Genomic DNA, 18330 nt, shown 5'->3' with positions numbered 1-18330 from the left:
TTAACATTTAAATGCAGGTTTTGGGAGTCTGTTAGACATAAAGATCAGAAGTATGGACATTGCACTTGATATTGCCTTTACTTTTAAAAACATCACTTTTATCATCACGTTAGTTTTTCCTTTTTCCCGTAGACGGTAGAAGTTTGTGATCATAATGTGATCAACAAAGCTCAGGTTTGGATTTTTACAACTTTTAAGGATCATTAAAAGGTTCACAAAAAGCTGGTGGACAGGTAGAGGGACTTACCCTTAAAGTTAATTTCCTAGGTGGGGAAGCAGAATAAGTAGAATCATTAAGTCCATCAAGATGAGTCCAAGTCGAATCTCAAGTCCTACATATCAGTCGAACGTGAGTACTTTGAGATTTGTAGTTCTTTGAGTTCTTGGAGACAAGTCCAAGTCAAGTCCGGGGTGCTTTCGAAACAGATAGAAGTCTAAAGTCATTTGAGACAGGTCCATGTCAAGTTTCAAGTCATTTTCAAGTCTCAAATCAAAATATATTCAGTTTTCAAGTAGTCTAAAATAAGTCCAAGTTAAATCTCAAATTCAAAGAAGTGAGAGATTCAAGTATCAAGTCCAAGTCATATATTTCAGGATAAGCCAAGTCATTAGAAACAAGCCCCACTCCTTCAAGTGATTTTGGTCCATTTTTTCACGTGGTACTTTTAAGTCAAAGTCAAGTCTTCCATTTACGTTCTTAATACAGTGTGTGTTTAAACCACAACAGAGATAAACAGCGGATCTTATTTATTCAAATAATGCAATATTTTTTACATCAATGTTTTTTTTTAAATAGGAAAACAGGCAAAGAGCTGAAAACATATGAGACAACATAACTTACACCAACTAAAACAATAATGATCCCCCATAGTACCGAATCATCACAGAACGTTTCTTGTGCTTTTTTTTTTTTAAAGTCACTTCACTTCATTGTCCTGAATTTAATTTATTCTTGATCGTTGACGTTGGATTAGCTTCATGTAACCCCAAAACAGTTCTCTGCTCGAGTGCCGGCAAAAAAAAGCACAAGAATATCCATTCATATCATCATAGGAACAAGAAGGTTCAGTACAGTACCATGCAGATGAGCCACACAAACTTCGGTGCTAAATACAGCAGAAACAGACTTAATGCAACAATGTAAAAAGGACTTCACATACTGAACGGTTCCATCTGCTTCTCTGAAATGAGGAGTGCTACTACGTCTCCTCAGGAGAGATGAGTTGAGTACAAAGTGCCAAACACAGGTAGATGCTTTCATTCCAGTTCAAACCTCCTTCTACCAGGGTGAGAAATTTAAAGTAAAAAGCTTTCAGAACAACAGCTGAGGTCCCCGATGCTGAATGAATGACAAGGTTTAAAATTAACTTTGATTAAAAACGTCTGACAACAACAGGCTCGGTTATATAACTTTTGCTTAGAAGGATATTTTAATAATAAATATGGATTCTTGATATTGTTCTTTGTAAACTTGCCCTGTGTACTTTGTACTATAACCTCGTTCTTTATACTCTCAAAAGGTACATTTTTCTTTGAGTAAAAACACATACAAACTTCAGATTAGAAGCTTAACGATATGGTTATTCTACAAAGACCTTCAACAACTAACAAGATTCTTGAATTTCTCCTACGGGGGATCAATAAAATAACGTCTTATCTTACATGATAAGTGAGCTCACAAGCCTTCAATCTATTTTGAGCTGTCTGGAGTTTGAAAAGTTACATTTCAGTTTCAGAGATAATAACACAGCAAAGGGACAGGAACATGATGATGTTTTCTATTTCTTCATTATTAGGGCACATGTCAAACTCATCCATATAAAATACTGATGTTTCCAATGCAAATGCCAACTTTAGAATTTTTTTTTTAAATCCTTGTTGTTATTTTTTGTCTGTTTATTTTTGAATTTCTGAAGTGGCATCTTACAAAAAACTTCTTTAATAAATTTTGTGTACAAAGCTTTAGAAATACCCTGAATGGTGAACCCTCGTTATTGATTGATTGATTGATGGGAGATTTTAGCAACAACATAATATGTTTAGTTAATAACTAGTTTCTGTGGATTGAATACTGAGAAAAACCCAAAAGTGATTCTACCGTCATTCCCCCATTGACAATGTACTAAATGTAATAAATTCGAATAGTCTGTGTAATTGCACTACATTTACGATTGCAAATCAATACAAAACCGGTGAATTCATCTACAAGTGCACGCCCAAGGCAGAATATTCGCCGAGAGTAAAATTTGGAGTGCTTTAATCAATCTGTGGAACAGTTTCTTCTTTCTGTTTGTTTGGCCAGGTGAGAATAAAACACCTATAATAAGATAACTCACAAATGTCCGGTTAAAATACAAGTATTTACTGATATAAGGAGATGGATTAATCTATTGATCACTTCTTTGATTAATCAAAAAAACATTATTTTGACCATGTTTAATTATTGATATAAAAAATGAGAAAATCTTAAACTTAACTCAACTTAAATGATTAACTTTCTCTATATCTTTGGATTTTGGACTGATGTTCAGACAAAATACATTTGACACATTGAACTTGTGATATTCTATGGTTAGAAATGATTAATCGTAAAAAAAAAATAATCAACAGATTAATCCATTTACAGCCTTATAAAAAACATGTAATATGTTCTTAACTGGTATGCACACCAAAATTACAGCAAAGAGCGGAAGTCCACCATGTTTAATTAAAGTCACAGCAAGTAAAGGATATCCATGATATTTGGTCATTTTAATCAACTTCCCGGTGTTTCCATGACTGAAAAACTAGCCTCTAAATTCCCAGGTTTTGCGGGACGCGTGTGAACCCTGAATTTGACTCAACGCCAGAACCTCTGAAGCAAGAGACATTTCAAAAACCTACAATGGTGTAAAAGTTCCGATATTTGCGAGTTCCCCAAGCCTGTGTTCTAAACGTGTAAAACCAAAAAGATACAAGCTTCACAAGAACTTCTTCGACTGGGACCGAAGACAAGAACCTGCAAGTGGGACGGCATCCAAAATACTCTGTGTTTATACTGTGTGGGCTTATTCATATCACTCTTATGTGGCAACACTGCAGTCGCGTTGATTTTGCTTTTAGAAAAGTGTGAACACTATTACTGACATCCTGTGTGAAAACACTAGTTTCTCATTAATAAGCAGAAAATATGTCAAATGTAAGTCAACTGCCTGCATTCTTGATACATTTAAGCTTCACTTCTTTCTTTTGTCTTACATGCATTTGGCTAAAAAGGGCTGATTTCGGCACTACAAAAACTTGGCTTTTTTACCGAGTTTAAATCTCACTTTAGATGCAGCAACATCCACAATCGCAGACCTTAATCCCAAAACTGAGCCTTTAATGTACGAGAGCGTGCAAGCGGAAATCCCAACTTCCATACATTAGTGCCAGCGGTGTCCGTAGAAATATGGCTTTGGCGGGAGGGGGACTTTAAAACCAACACGACCTAAACTAACATCTCACTTTCAACCTCCGTGCTCGTCCACCGTTCATTCACACTTAAGGCCACCTCTTATTTTCGCACAGAACAGAGATTCGTACAGATAATCACCTCAGACAACCATTTAAATAATCATAAAAACAAAACGTGTGAGCAATTCACCGGTGAAGACAACAAACAAACAAACAAAACGTCCATATTATAGAACATTATCATCTATGTACAATGTCTCTGATCAAAACAAGACAAAAATCAATCTGTCGCCTGACACGATTCATCGATGAAAATGCAAAGTAAATTCATCTTCAGGAAGGCATTGCGCTCTCTTTTCGAGGGGAAAGAAAGAGAAAGGAACTGCTCTCATAGCAACTGTAAACAGCAAGAAAAGACAAATGGGTGTCTTCATTCCCTTTAGAAACAACACAAGCAGGGACGGGAATCCAGAACCCGTTCCAGTTGGGCAGAACTGATAACAGCATTGACGTTTATCAATAAAATCTTATCGGTTCGCATCCCTATACACAAGCAGACACCTTCACTGCCTACGTCAGGGGAACTGATCCGGTTCTCCTTTATTTTCTTTGATAGCGGTTTTAAGTATTTCGCTATTGAGCAACATCCCACCACAGTTATGAAATACAGTCCTAATGGACCAATGGACGAAGACAAAAATCAACTCCAAAGGCAGCCAGAGTCTTTCTTTTCATTGTCTCACAGTCTGCAATGACACAGTTTTACTTTCAGTAAATCAATGCTACAATAAAATGCTCAAGCGATGGCACAGCTCCATTTCCAAACTCCAACAGAAAATAAAGACATTCAGTTATGTAATTTTAACTCACATGCCTCATTGCAGTCAACATAAACGTAGAGAAAGATACCTTTTGTTTCTCTGGAGTTGATTTTTAGATTTTCAACTGGCCTGTTTGGTGTATTTTAGATAAATGTGGCAAAGTATAGTGAAGTAAATTATTTAATTTCACAATTATGGCAGAAAATATGAGAAAATAGGGTGCAGGTCAAAAGTGGCCTGCAGAACACTTTTAATAATCAGCAATCAATAAATAAGAAACCATGTGCTACCATCAACAGTCTGTACACAGTGGAGTGGATAGAGTCTGAGTAGGCCAAGTAAAGGTGCAGTCCAACGCAAAAGAAAATCCCAAAAGAGAGGAACGGTTTCTGCTTTCACTATGTTGTTGGTATCTCATCGTTGTTGTTGCTATTATGGAGACATTCACTGAGAGAGAAGAGTTCAGATTGGAGGGAGGAAGGGAGCGTTAAGGAAGAAGTGACATCACACCCTGAGGAGGTCCTCGTCACTGTCATCCTCGTCCCGTTTCCTGTTGGCTGCCGTGTTGTTCCCGCGGTTAAGGCCCGAGGAGCGAGGCTTGCCGCTCTTCCTCTTCCTGTCTGACTCTTCCAGGAGGCCGACCAGGTCCTCGTCGCTCTCCTCCTGCAATGAAGGACTTCTGTGAGGATCAGAACACCAAGGCTTGGACTGACCGTAACTAACGCCGGAGGGGCGACACTCACCTGAAGGAAGGCGCTGCGGTTGGCTGCCGACTGCCTGGAGGCTCCAGAGGACTTGACCACTCGCACCCCCGGGACGCTCAGCACCTCGTCCTCGCTGTCGTCGTCCGGGTCGTCCAGTGAGAAGGAGCGCAGGCCGTCTGTGTTCACCGGCTTGGTCGTGATGTGTCCGTTGCCGTGGTTACTCCTGCCCCTGTGGGAGGACGAGGAAGAGGATGTTGGAGGGGCTTCGAGTTCTTCCATCAGCCACTCCATCTCCTCTTCACCTCCTTCTTCATCCATGTTGACCTGAGGACAACAAGTATTCAGATCCTTCACTGAAGTAAAAGCACAACTGCCACAAGGTGAAAACACACAAGTAAAAGTCCAATCAAAAGATTAGTTGGCTGGAAAAGTGTGTTTACCTGGAGCACGCTGGAATGTGAGTGTATTAACAAATTCGGAATTAATTCATTAGCAAGATCCACCTACCTTGGAGTATTTATAGGAGACTTGGTTTCCTCTCCTGCAGCAGCCGGCAACCTTCTGGATCACCAGCTCTCTGTTGAAGACGAGAGATCATAAAAATTCAGTTAGTTCTTACATGCAGTTCTAACATCTTTAGGCTTCTCTATATTTGTTGGACGCTCGCCGTCTCACCTCCTCTCCCTCTTGTGGAGCAAAAGTCCCAGCAGACAGACAGTGAGACCCACTAACAGGAGGCACAGCATCACCCCGAGCGCCTGGCTCCGCCTAGAGAGAGCTGGAGTCTCGCCGTCGTCATCGTATGACTTTGCGTCAACAGTTCTGCACAGTAATTTAGAAGGAACACTTACACATGTTTGCCATTTGTTCAATTCGCTTTCGCTGTGCGAAGTAAAAACTGATTATCAGATGGTTTACGGCCGGTAGTGTGAAAGGGTTTACTCACGTGAGACCACACACAGCGTCGGTGTGCCACACAAACAGATACTGGCATTCATCCGTCTCCAGCATAAACTCGGGGATGCCGACGCCTGCCGAGGGGTTACAGTGGAACATGATGGTGGAAGACACCATTTTGTTTTTCTCCCGCCCACACGTTGAATTAGAGGTCACCATCACATCCAGGTTTCCTCCTGATGGAAAGTCAGACAGGTTGTTTACTTGCCGTTAATGTTAAATCAATAAATGGATGTTCATGTATTAGCTAGAATCAACAGATTTTCATGACAACTGTTAGTTATTTAAAACATCACTTTTAAGACAACAGCTTGTAAAGGCATGTGACATTAAATTAAACAATAAATTACCTTTAATGTAGTACTTGGCCTTGCTGGAGGAGCCAATCTTGCGCCTGTAGGGCCCGTTGAGTTTGACCTGGCAGATGTTGGCGCCAACGCAGCTGGTCAGGGAGTTGTTGGTGATGCCGGACAACTGAATGTGGTAGATGTAGCGGTCGCCGTTCGGACGGATGTCTCCGGATGCCTGATGGTGGCTGAGAGGAGGAGGAGGGTAAAAATAATGTTAACACAGGTGGAAAATAAAACATAAAAGTTCTCCAGACTTCTGTAGTTGTATATGTAGATCTATTATATTGTTTATTATCATGGAAGAAAGAGGTGAAGTCTTAATGTGATTGTCAGTTATATTTTATGTCTTGTGTGTTGAGTTGTGGTGTGTGTGTGTGTTACCTGAAGTAGAGTACTCCCAGACTGAGCCTGGCTCCAGTGTCAGGAACCTGTATCGTCCCATTCACCATCTCAACCTCACGCTGTTTCACCGCACACGCTGACCGAGTCTCCCAGCCAATCACAAACTCACAGGATGCCTCATCAACACTGCTCACACAGACGCACAGAGTCATGAGAAACTCGTAGAAAATTTACACACTAAATCTTTGAGAAAGCCACATTTAAAAACTTCTAGGAGCTTCAAAGCAAAAACAGAAAACATGGTAAATAAATGCAGATAAACTGGCAGTTTATGGAAAAAAGACGACAAATGAAACATTAAGCGACAAATTAAAGCAAGATTTACTGTGTTTGGTAAAGTTATTAACCTTTAAAAAAACATCATATTTTGCATAAACTGCCTTTGCATCAATCTAAAAATAGAGATTTAGATAAATCAAAACGTTAAAATAAAGCTGAAAAAAAAAAAAAGATCTTCAGGTCTTTAATATAAAGCATTTATACTGCAGACAATCTGACTGATGAATGACTGTGAATAACATTAAGTCTTATGAGAAATGTTTTGCAATGCGCTTCAAATGACACTTCAAACAGATAAAGTTTAACTTTAAAGACAAACATTAACTGGCAGTTAAGACTGAAGAGTAAATGAGTGTTATTGCAGAATGTGGTTTATTCTCTATTGCAGAATCATTCAGTATTCAAGATAACATAACCAAAGTGTAAATGATGCAGATTTTAAAATGCAATCTCTTGCTAGTGGGATTAAAAACCTACAAGAAAAAGAAGAGCTTTTTCAAAAGTTGCTCATTTCATTGGAGTTTGTTACCTGATGAGTGCTGGGTGCCCAACGGTGGTGCCACAGCTCAGCTGGATCACAGTCTTGGCCTTCACGCCGTTAGCACAGACATTGTCTCCCGCTGAGTAACTGACAGAGATCTTTCCATCTGCAGAAGTAGTTTGAGACTGTGAGTGCAAACTTTTCTAATGCACAAAAGGCAAAACACAGCTGTGAGAGTCTCCAGTAATAGAACACAAGAGCTCACAAAAGTGCTGCAACATTATCTTATATATCACCTCAAGTCCATTCAGGTTTATGTGACTCGTTTAACCTCAACGCCGACACGGTTTTCAGTTTATTCCTAAGTTACATTGTCGTAGAACCGCAGTAAAATATATACAAAAGCTGACTCTAGGATATTAGAAACTTTAATATCATTATTGGCCCTCAAAAAGTCAGACAAAGTATATTGAAATGTACATGACTTGGTTACCCACCAGTGTAGCTCATTTTCTGGGTATAAACTCGGCCCAGGGTCTGGGTCTGTCCTGTTGCTAGGTGTCGGCACACGGTCGCTCCTTCTGGACAACCTGGTAATCCACCGTTGATACCCTGACACAGGTTGATGAAATACCTGAGGAAATAAAAAAAAAATAAAAAAATGAAAGAGTGTTATATTTAAATAAACTCAGGACTGTGGAAATGAAGATTGAAGTGCTCCAAGTGGCCTTGCAGAAATATTCACAACTCTTTCGCCTTTTTCTTGTTTCTATTGTGAAGCAGGTAAAGTTATCAATGTCGGAATTTTCACTGTATTTATTTCATTTCATTCTGTATTTTAGATTTAGTTGCAAAGATCAGTTAGTCCAATCTGTTCAGCAACTAAAGGTAGAGCAGTCACGGCTAACATGGTACATCACCTCCAGATAAAATCCTTATAAAGAAAGAACTTTGCCAGCAGCTATTTCTTTGTTATATTTCTAACTCACTTTTTTTGTGTTTTTTTTACTGCCACATTGGGTTTTAGAGATCATTTTCTAAGACTTTTCCATTATATTTTAAGTGATGATCGAGCACTGACTGTGTGCTACCGCTGCAAAAGGTTCTGGGGAGCCGTGATAGATGGCCTCGTAGCTAAAGGAAAATAAGATAAAGACAATGTTGAAATCATTTTGAACCCTGTTGTGATCTTTATGTGAACTGTTTCAGTGACACAATAGCTGGCACACACACATTTTGATGTGCCTGACTGTAGTTATATTACAATTTGCACAAAAACTTAAAACAAACAAGAAAACCAACCAAAGGCACTGAACAAATGTATGAATTTCCATCCTCCTGCACCTCCCTGTCATTCTTTCTGGTTCATTACATTATAAGGAGGAGTTAGCCATGTAAACAGTGACAGACTTCAGACTTACGAATCTCCTTTGTGGCTAAACTTCCACGGCTCGGTGAGAGAGGACAAGGCTCGGAGGTCGAAGGTCTGGTGCTGGCTGACCAGCTTACACTCCATCTTCTTCGGGGGACAAACAGCGTTGGTCCGCCACTGAAACGTGGCTGAACAACCTGCCGTCTCTGAGAACAGCTGTGGAGTGCCGTGGCCTGCGGACTGGTCACAGGTGAACAAAATGGAGGACTGACGCTTTCCAGAGGCTGGAAGAGAGAAAAAAAAGACACGAACACAAACAAACATTTTAAATTATCAAGAAGAAATTAAGTACCTACAATCCAATTTACTTTATTTTTTGTATTTTATGATTCCGGTGTTTCAGAGTAGTAAACATGGAGGTAAAGGTACATCCAGCTGGCATAGGTTTTTAAATTGTTACACAATACACATGTTCCTGAACGCAACACCAACAAAGCATTAACTGCATTACTACCCAACAATAATGTAATCTAAAATGTGACAAAAATTAAAGACAGCAAGCCATTCACTGTGAAGGATGATGCAACTGGCACTGAAAACTGATTTTCATACTTTAGTAAAATAAATGTGAACCAGTGACTGCATTGATGGTATGAGGATCAACATCAGTCTAATTCAAAAACCAACCAAACATCCAAGCTCAAATATTCAGCCTGTTTCTGAGACTCGACGCAGTTTGCTCGACAACACTCCTTCACTTCTGTACACACGTAATCATCCAGATTTTAACTCCTAAATAAATATCAAACATGTTTTGAAAATGATCGGGGTGGCCCACGAGGAGTGTGTGCAGGTCTGGAGGTTTAAGACCAGATCTGTTAACCCCTAACACCACCAGATATCCTAAACAGTCCTAAACACCACGGACATCACATCTCCTGTGTGTCTGTTCACCTTCACTGCAGAATCCCCACTTCCTGTCCGTGTCATAGTTGTCAGTGGTGGCACACCACTTCCTACCATCTGTCCTCGCGTCTATGGTGCACTCTGTATACGATGCCTTCATGAGAATGAAGGGGAACACACACACCTCACCCGCAGTTGTCACTACAACACACAGAATAATTAGGATTTATTTCATCTAATTATTGTTGTCATCGTCATTATCAGTCTTTATCGTTGTTGTTGTCGTCGTCGTCAACAGTAGCTTGTTATTAATGCTAACCTACAAATCTCGGTAGAATTTAATATTTGTGAAGCTTTCACAAAAACAGAATCAGATTTGCACCCGTTTCTTCTTAAATAAAGGTTTATTACTATAGACCTTTTAAGATTTAAAGGACCTGCGAAAACCCTGGCATAATGCAATAGACTCGACTAGATTAGCCGTTATTGTCTCCTGTAAGAGAAATTTGTCTTCAAGAGAACACAGTGACAAAGCAACACACGTACAATCAAACTACATTTAACTTGCAGTAACACACACCAATCTATAAACACCAGAACACACGCACCAAGATCACTGCACAATGCCCAACACCAAAGCAAAATATTGCACACCCCATTAAGAGCTGTAACATGTTTCACAATGTTTCCACTGTGTTGTAGTTGTTGTAGTGTAGATTATACAACTACTCTCTGCCTGTATTTTTCATATTTTCAATTCATGCTAATCGCAGTAACTTACAATACAAATATTGTGACTTAATCTCTTATTAAGGAAATATAATTGTAAAAACCCGGCTAACTTCAGTTATTGAAGTATGAAGATTAAAGCACTGCTCTTCAGCCAGAGCCTGATTCTAGGCCTTTTGAGGGAGAGAGTTGTAAACAAGATAAACATAGCAGACTTACCTGGAGGACAGGGATCTCCTCCACCGTACTGCATCAGTACAGCCTGCTCATCATGTTTGAAGTCCATCGTCATGGCCTGGCTGATGCCAAATGATGAAGCTGACTTGTCTGAACCAGAACCAGTCACCCGGCACACTGCGCTATTCTTACAGGCTGGCTCTGCCACTGAGCTGCAGACGTTGATGTGATACATGCTGGAGCCCGCTGGGACCTAACATACAGAAACCTCACTTTAGTACAGTTTTCAGCTGGTAGCCCAGAAGGGTCGGCACGATGGGAAAATACCTGAATGGGTGGAATTAATAGACAACATTACAGCTACAGTGAAATAGAAAACAAACCAGAGGGAAACAGATTTATGGAGCTCACCTTGACTTCACCGGTGAGGGCTGACAGGTCAAAAGTGAACTGGAGCTGAGAGTCGGTGAGTTTGCAGCCGCTGGTGTGGGTGGCGTCTGAGCAGACTATGGGGGTCGCCCACTCGAACAAATAGACACATCCCTGCAGCCTCAGCATTTGTGGAGAGCCCTGGAAATATTCAAGATTTAAAAAGTCACTGCTTTGTTTACAAATAAAACAGTAACAGTACAGGTCTAAGTATTCTCATCATAAAGGACATGAGAGTGGCGACTGACCAGCTCCAGGCCTCTCTGGCAGGTGAAGATGATGGTTGAAGTGTAGTTCTGTGCAGGATCAGCTGCACACTTGGTGGAGCTGTAGTAAGTGATGGACACTTCCCCTGTTGCACTACTGATTTCAGGACCGCTGGTAGTCCGCCCAATGTCCTTCAAGAGGCACAAAGAGAGATATTTAAAAGGAGAAAAGGATGGATGCAAAATAATTGTAAGAGACGGGACGAAAAACTAACGATGAATTGAGAGACAGGACAAGATTACATTATATAAAATAATAGGAATAGATTTTCCCCCACACCGTTTTAACCCCAGTTGTGTTTCCACCATGATTTGCCCCCAATTCCCCAGCTCTGTGGGTCAGTTGTTACTGATTGGATAATTAACACTCTCATTCACCACTGCACAACTGAGTTTGAGAGTGTCTTACCACAGGAGGTCCATTATCAGGATCCATACAGACGGCAGCTCCAGCGGGGCAGGTGACCCCGGGGATGGGGTTTAGAGGCTGACAGATGTTGATATAGAAGTCTGGAGATCCATCACTTTGCTCCACTGCCTCATCTTAAAAAGGACAAAATTCGGAGGTTTGAAAACAGAAACATAACAACAATAAATCTGAACGGATGTCGTGCGTAGGGGTGGGAATATCAACGCCACTGTTGATTCTGATTATCGGTCCGATTCTTTATCGATTCTCATGTTGATTCCTGATCGATTGTCTGTCTGAAAATAAAATAATGTGCCTAGACAAGTTTTATTATCTCTCAGTCTGAATACTGTGTTGAAACAAAGTAGAAAAAAGAATTTCAGTTCATGTTCTGTAGAAAGATGTTTCAGCATATTGCTTCTATGTCCAGCCTTACTTGAAATTATCATTTTACAGACATTACAACTAGCACTGTTGTCATCTTTCTTCCTTGAAATGAAGCCATGCTTTGGGACATTTCCTCCTCTCTGCCACGAGTCCTTCTTGCTGCAAGTTTCCGGCTGCGCAAGCACATGAGTTTGATGTCATTGGTTTGCGCAACTGTCAGAAAAACATGCCAGCATCGATAAAAGGAACTAATAAGCTCGGAGGCATGTGATTCCGATGGGTCGGAACAATTTGGAACCGGTTCTCGATTCCTATCTCTAGTTATGCCCCAAAAAGGAAGCACATGACTGAAAATCAACACCGACATGATGAATATTCTACATTTGCTTTCAGTCATTTTGAAATGTATTTAGAAATCTTCCCTGCATTCAAAATCCATAAGAGATCTGATATCTGTACCTGTTGCTGTGTAGTACCCGCTGACATGAATCAGTGGAGTCAGGTCTATAAGAGCAGAGCCATTCTGCACTGAACACTTCACCTGTAAAAATGTATTAAATGGGAAAAAAAGAAATGTCAAAAAGTCACATAACACCAAACAGTAATAGTTTGCAGGCTTCAGAAAGCCAAAGTCCAATCATTGTTAAACTATACAATGGCTACAGAAAGTTTTCTTCCAATATTTTCTTCTTTTGGTCCTACAAATGCACTCGAGTTTTAAGAATTATTTTGGAACAAGTGAGTTAGAGAGAATCCCACGCCTCTACTGCACCACAGAATTTAATGCTACATTCCTGTCTATTTGATTATCCTTGAGAAGTCTCTAGAAGCTGATTGTAGTCCCACTTGCAGACTACACTCAACTGAAATTCAATTTGCTCTGTGAAATGGCCAATTTGGAGCTCATTTGTGAAGGAATGCTCCATAACTTCCACCTGAATGTGTGGAAATAACTTCTTAATATAAAAGTTGCCAATATCACCACAGCAAAGGCACTGATAATAACATCTGTATGAAAGTGTTTAGATACATGTGTCATTTATCTTTTCTGACTATACAGACAGTTTTCTGAAACATTTGTGAGGCTGTTATCTAGTGGTGTTAAGGTTTGATTTATTTACTATTGAAAGCACATTCCTTTTCAGTTATTTTTTTACTGTGTTTGATGGGACAACCTTCTGTCGACAGAAGTTTCATGAAATTTGAATTGGATAAATATTTTTACTTTATGAAACAGGCTGGGTGTACTGAGAGTCAGAGAAATACAGGAACATACTTACAGGCTGTTCACAGACCAGGGGTGTGTGGAAAGAGAAGTAGTGTGTGCAAGTCTCAGCGTTTGAGTCGATGAGAACCGGCTCTGGAGGCGTGGAGCCCATGTTAGCAGCTCTGTACAAACACAATGAACATATTCAGAATATAGCTAGAAATATATGTAAATATATGTTAACGTGAGAAATACAAATGGCTGACAGCTGAAACGATTGTCAAAATATTGAATTATTACTTCTGTGTTGTTGTTTTTTAATCAGAAATTTTAAGAAAAAAGTTTTCTTGTCAATACAGGACAGCACTTGCTCACAGATGGTCATAAAACTTACTGGCGTGCCTCGTATTTATGCATTTAACTCAGTTAAACAGTTTTATTCCTAGTTTTTTAATAATGAAGTGAAGTAGGTTCACCACAGCTACGCATTGGTCATTACATTTTAAGATTATTTATTTAGTTACATACCCTGACAATCAATTGATTAATTCACTGAGCACTATCAAAATCTGTAGTGTTTCCACCGACTTGTTGAATATGACCCAGTGATTAAAATTATTTAAGAATAACTATACAGAAATAGCCAATCTTCTGGTCTTGTATATAATCAGTTAAAAACTCCTTGTAGTATGTTTTAAAAGGGCAGCATGACTTCATTCATATACTTTAGTGCATTTTATACACAAAATTAGTTGTAGATGAAAAAGAAAATTAAAACTAATAAAAAAAAAAAGAGGTGAAAATCAAACAAGGACACGGGAAAAGAGGGGGGGAAGTACCTGCAGATGAACTGGATGATGGTGCTGTGTTTGAGACTGGGGTTTGCTGGGCAGGGACTTCCGTCTTTGTACGTCAGCTCCAGAATGTGATCCTTGTATGAGAGTTTCCTGCTCACCTGACCGCCGCTCACCACAGTACTGGCATGCTTAATACACACAGCTACAACACAAAAACGCATATATAGATATTTTAGCATGCTTACAATGTAATTTACAGAACAAAGCCGCACAAAATCTTCTCGTCTTTGTACAACTGCAATTGTATTAGTTTGTCAAATAAATGATCTTCCAGACACTGTATATCCAGTGACAACTTTAATCCTTTAATCCAGAATAATTTTAGACAATTACAAACAAGTGATTTAGGTTATGTTTTTGGAATTTATGTTAATATGTTTGTTAGTTAGTGTATCTCATGTGGAGGAAGGTTAAACAATGAGCCAATGAGAAGTGATTAGATTCAGATTCAGCTGAGAATCCAATTTTTCATGATTAATGATTTTTTTCAACTTGGCCAAATATTGGCCAAATGTTTTTTCTCATGAACTCGCTTTAATAAAAACAAATATGTGGCAAATGCATCCCATAATTGTATCACACTGTGTGTTTTGATGCAGATTAAACATTTCTAAACATTCCCATCATTCAGACCTAATGTGCAGCCTTGGCAGAGGCATGTGCTCTCTCTGGGACTTTCAGTTTACTGTGCAATATTTACTACAGCCTTGGTGAAAGAGCTGTCAATAATTTAAGAAGTACTTTTTCAGGTTTCTCGTTAAGTTCCCAGCATGTCCTCTGTGTAACATAAACCATAAAAAATGTCTGAGCGACACTAAACAGTAACCAGGAGAGCAGTGAATGAATTTATTCACTTATTTTTATTTTTTAATTTTGGTCTTTCACTTTATTTTGGATGGTGACAGCAGAGAGAGACAGGAAATGCGAGGGGAGAGAGAGGATGACGTGCAGCAAAGGGCCCGTGCTGCCGCGGTGAGGACTCAGCCTTGAGATGTGAAACACGCTGTACCTGGTGAGCTACCGGGGTGGCTGAAGTGAATGAATTCTTAACGGATCCCTGTCCTTATTTGCTGTAATTGTTAGAAAATCTGCTTATTTTATCAGCTTTGTACAGGTAGAATGAGGATTGAACAGCTGTCCCAGTGCAAGTATCTTCTTCGTGTTCAGACAAACTGGTCTAACTGGGTAACTTTTAAAGAATAAAATATATTTAGTGACACTTATATTAAAAGTACATTACTCACCATTTACTTGATGCTTTTTGCATTCATATTAGTTGCATATTAGCTCTTTATTACTCTCTAAAAAGCATGTATTAGCACCTTTTTCTGCATGACCATATTCTACAACTAGTAGGCAATCAGTGTATTGAAGGAAAACTCTACTAGAATATGGTCATGCAAAGTAAAAAAAAAAAGTAAATAATATACAGTGTTACCATATAATTTATTATAATATTTTTAAACATCTGTATTCGCATCAAATAACCAATACAAAACAAATTACATTTCTCTGCACACTACTGCTGAAGCCAGCCTGAAGCCTTTTCACTATGGGATATTAGTCTGTGAAGTCACCTCTGAAAATCATTTTAGCTAGAAGCTGGACCAATCAGTGAACTACAGGGAGGAGTTTAAATTAACAATCATCTTGTTAATTTGCAGCTCAGACTAGTTAAAGGTTGATTCCATTGCAGCATCACATTTAAAAGAAAAGTAGCTCTGACTGGTTCAAGGCTGACCTGAGAGCCTGCAAAGTGATTTTTGTGTGCACACACCGAAGGTACTTAAGCAAATGACCTTTGAGCCTTTGAGTGACTGAAGAGAACTGTCTGCTGGCTTTGCAAGTTGTCGTGTCAATGCAACAATGCCTGTGTCAAGATATCTTTTTAAGAGGATATAAAGTACACAGCAGAGTCAACTTTGTGGACATTTTCTGTTTCTGTTATTTGAAGCACGATACATTTTACAACACGAAACTGAAGGATACTTCAATTCCAGACTGATCAATTTAGAAATACATGCAAATATCAAAGCTTATATAAGCTAATTTCAACAATGATGCTTTATGTCATGCTATTAAACTAATGCAAACAGGAGGAGTGGGGTTAATTCTGTGAATCAATTGTTAAATGACACCTGAAAGATGAGCCAGACACTGAATGGATGTACGTACCGGTTTCAGGGCTGCATCCAGCGTTGGTCACGCTTCCACAGACGTTCATGCGGAACATCTTCTTGTAATCCTGATGATCGTACACAGTGTATCCTCCCTCCTTTGTCAGGGTGTTGAGATCAAACAAATGACCTGCGTGAGAGGAGATTAATTTGACAAATTTTTCAAGGTTTATAGAAATACAAATATTGCTCTATTCATGTACATTTGTATAAATTCAACACAAGTGGGTTGTTATTTAATTGTTATTTATTTAATTTAAGCCTGTCATGCCATTTTTAGACTGCTTTGCTACATTTTTCCTGTTTTCTATTGTCACCAAACAGTAAAATGATAAGGACATATGTACAATGTGTACAGAAGTGTTGATTTGTTTGAATGTCTGACCTGTAGCAGGGTTGGTAACCCTGCAGTCATCGTGTTGAATGCTGTTCAGAGGGCAGGCAGCAGCTGTTAACCAGAGGAAAGTGTACACACAGTCCTCAATGGCAGAGATCAGAGTAGGCCGGGAGTCCTGGATGGGAGAGAGGAACACACACAAACACACACACACGACACACACCACACGACAACCCAACAAACACACACACCACGGACACACACACACACACCACACACACACACACCACACCACACCACTTTACCATTTATGTTTTATATTGAATATACACCTGTCCTAGCTTAACTGAAAAATATTTACAGTTATATTTCTATACATTATTAGACGCCAACACCTTAAACACTGAGTGTTGAAGTTATATATATATATATATATACACACACATATAGATATACACTATCTAGGGATGTAACGATACACTCAACTAACAATGCATTACAATTTCTCACAATTTCTCTAACAAAATGAGATTAAAGACAAATTATGACTGAAAAAGACTGTCAGACATCTTATATTTTCTTTATCAAATCATAGAATCTTTTATTTTTAAGGTAGGCTATAAACTGTGAAAAACAATTCATATTATTACCATACCATAATTAGTTTCACTATTCATTCTTAATCACACCAATTTGAATCATTTATTCACTATTTAACTGTCTCGTGTTACATCATTCCTAATTCCTAACACTGCCGATCATTTGTAAAGCGTATCCCTCACCACTTTGTCTTTGTCACACTTGAAGCGGATGATACTGCTTCTGTTGCGGATTCCATCAGGACAGGCCTGGCCGCTGGTGTACTGCAGCTTCAGGACGCTTTTGTCCCATGTAGGACCAGACTCTACCTGCCCCAGACTCACATACTTATCTCCAACCTTCACACAGGAGGCTGCACTGGAGGGACACTTCCATGAACCTGTCACAAGGAGAGCAGAAGGTCAATTCTGGATTCATTTTCAAGGATGTAAATTCCTATTAAAATTACATTTCATTGTAACATAACAGAAGTGAAATGCAGTGAAATTACAAAAATATCACAAGGATGACTAAAGAAAGCTCAATTTAAAAATTTCTTGCGATGTGAAGTCTGAACAAACCAGAGTTGGACGCTACAGTATTACTGCGTGAATAAAGAACACAAGTGCACACTGACCTCCCTGCTGCACCAGCGACCTGCAGACGTTGATGTAAAATTGTTTCTCCGTGTCGTCTGTAGAGGGCTCCACCTCCCAGTTTCGAGAGTCCATAGCCAGAGGAGAGAGGTCGTACGAGTGGCCCTGCCCATCACTGAAGACAGAACAGGGTGAAAATCAGTGTCACATGTTCTCAAGGTCTGTACAGATTTCCTATTTCATTTCAACCGTGTGTTTCCAGCAGTCGATTGTACTGTAACTGTGATTCTTGGTGCAGATGAAGACGTCTAAAAAAACCCACTGATTTACAACTACCTGCCTTTCTGGTACTCAACAATACACTTTGTATTGTAAGAGTGTGCAATCATTCGAGGAGATTAGCTGAAAATAACTTCAATCAAATGTAGGAAACACACTGTAGAACGTCTTTGTTCCTGCTGTATTTCTTTGTT

General features: G+C 39.4%; 1 protein-coding gene across 2 annotated transcripts in view; it reads right to left on the bottom strand.

Moving 5' to 3' along the window:
• Positions 1 to 730: 730 nt before the first annotated feature.
• igf2r (insulin-like growth factor 2 receptor) overlaps positions 731 to 18330 on the bottom strand; it is a 45901-nt gene continuing 28301 nt past the window's right edge. The window contains exons 30-51 of one of the 2 annotated variants that reach the window (XM_035679148.1): positions 17899 to 18032; positions 17465 to 17661; positions 16731 to 16857; positions 16344 to 16475; positions 14151 to 14310; positions 13385 to 13493; positions 12564 to 12645; positions 11718 to 11851; positions 11291 to 11440; positions 11025 to 11183; positions 10656 to 10866; positions 9756 to 9908; positions 8851 to 9085; positions 7927 to 8063; positions 7478 to 7595; positions 6649 to 6795; positions 6268 to 6452; positions 5907 to 6093; positions 5636 to 5782; positions 5468 to 5537; positions 5000 to 5284; positions 731 to 4919 (exon numbers count right to left, since the gene is read on the bottom strand). In XM_035679148.1, coding sequence (XP_035535041.1) covers positions 4761 to 4919; positions 5000 to 5284; positions 5468 to 5537; positions 5636 to 5782; positions 5907 to 6093; positions 6268 to 6452; positions 6649 to 6795; positions 7478 to 7595; positions 7927 to 8063; positions 8851 to 9085; positions 9756 to 9908; positions 10656 to 10866; positions 11025 to 11183; positions 11291 to 11440; positions 11718 to 11851; positions 12564 to 12645; positions 13385 to 13493; positions 14151 to 14310; positions 16344 to 16475; positions 16731 to 16857; positions 17465 to 17661; positions 17899 to 18032 — 3418 coding nt within the window. In that variant the 3' untranslated portion in view covers positions 731 to 4760. The remainder of the gene's footprint in view (positions 4920 to 4999; positions 5285 to 5467; positions 5538 to 5635; positions 5783 to 5906; positions 6094 to 6267; positions 6453 to 6648; positions 6796 to 7477; positions 7596 to 7926; positions 8064 to 8850; positions 9086 to 9755; positions 9909 to 10655; positions 10867 to 11024; positions 11184 to 11290; positions 11441 to 11717; positions 11852 to 12563; positions 12646 to 13384; positions 13494 to 14150; positions 14311 to 16343; positions 16476 to 16730; positions 16858 to 17464; positions 17662 to 17898; positions 18033 to 18330) is intronic. The other variant, XM_035679149.1, reaches the window with a different exon arrangement.

This window comes from Morone saxatilis, unplaced genomic scaffold (assembly GCF_004916995.1).
Source record: "Morone saxatilis isolate NCDOM2014 unplaced genomic scaffold, NCSU_SB_2.0 Contig7, whole genome shotgun sequence".
NCBI classification, from domain to species: Eukaryota; Metazoa; Chordata; class Actinopteri; family Moronidae; genus Morone; species Morone saxatilis.
This window is presented reverse-complemented; position numbering and strand designations above follow the sequence as displayed.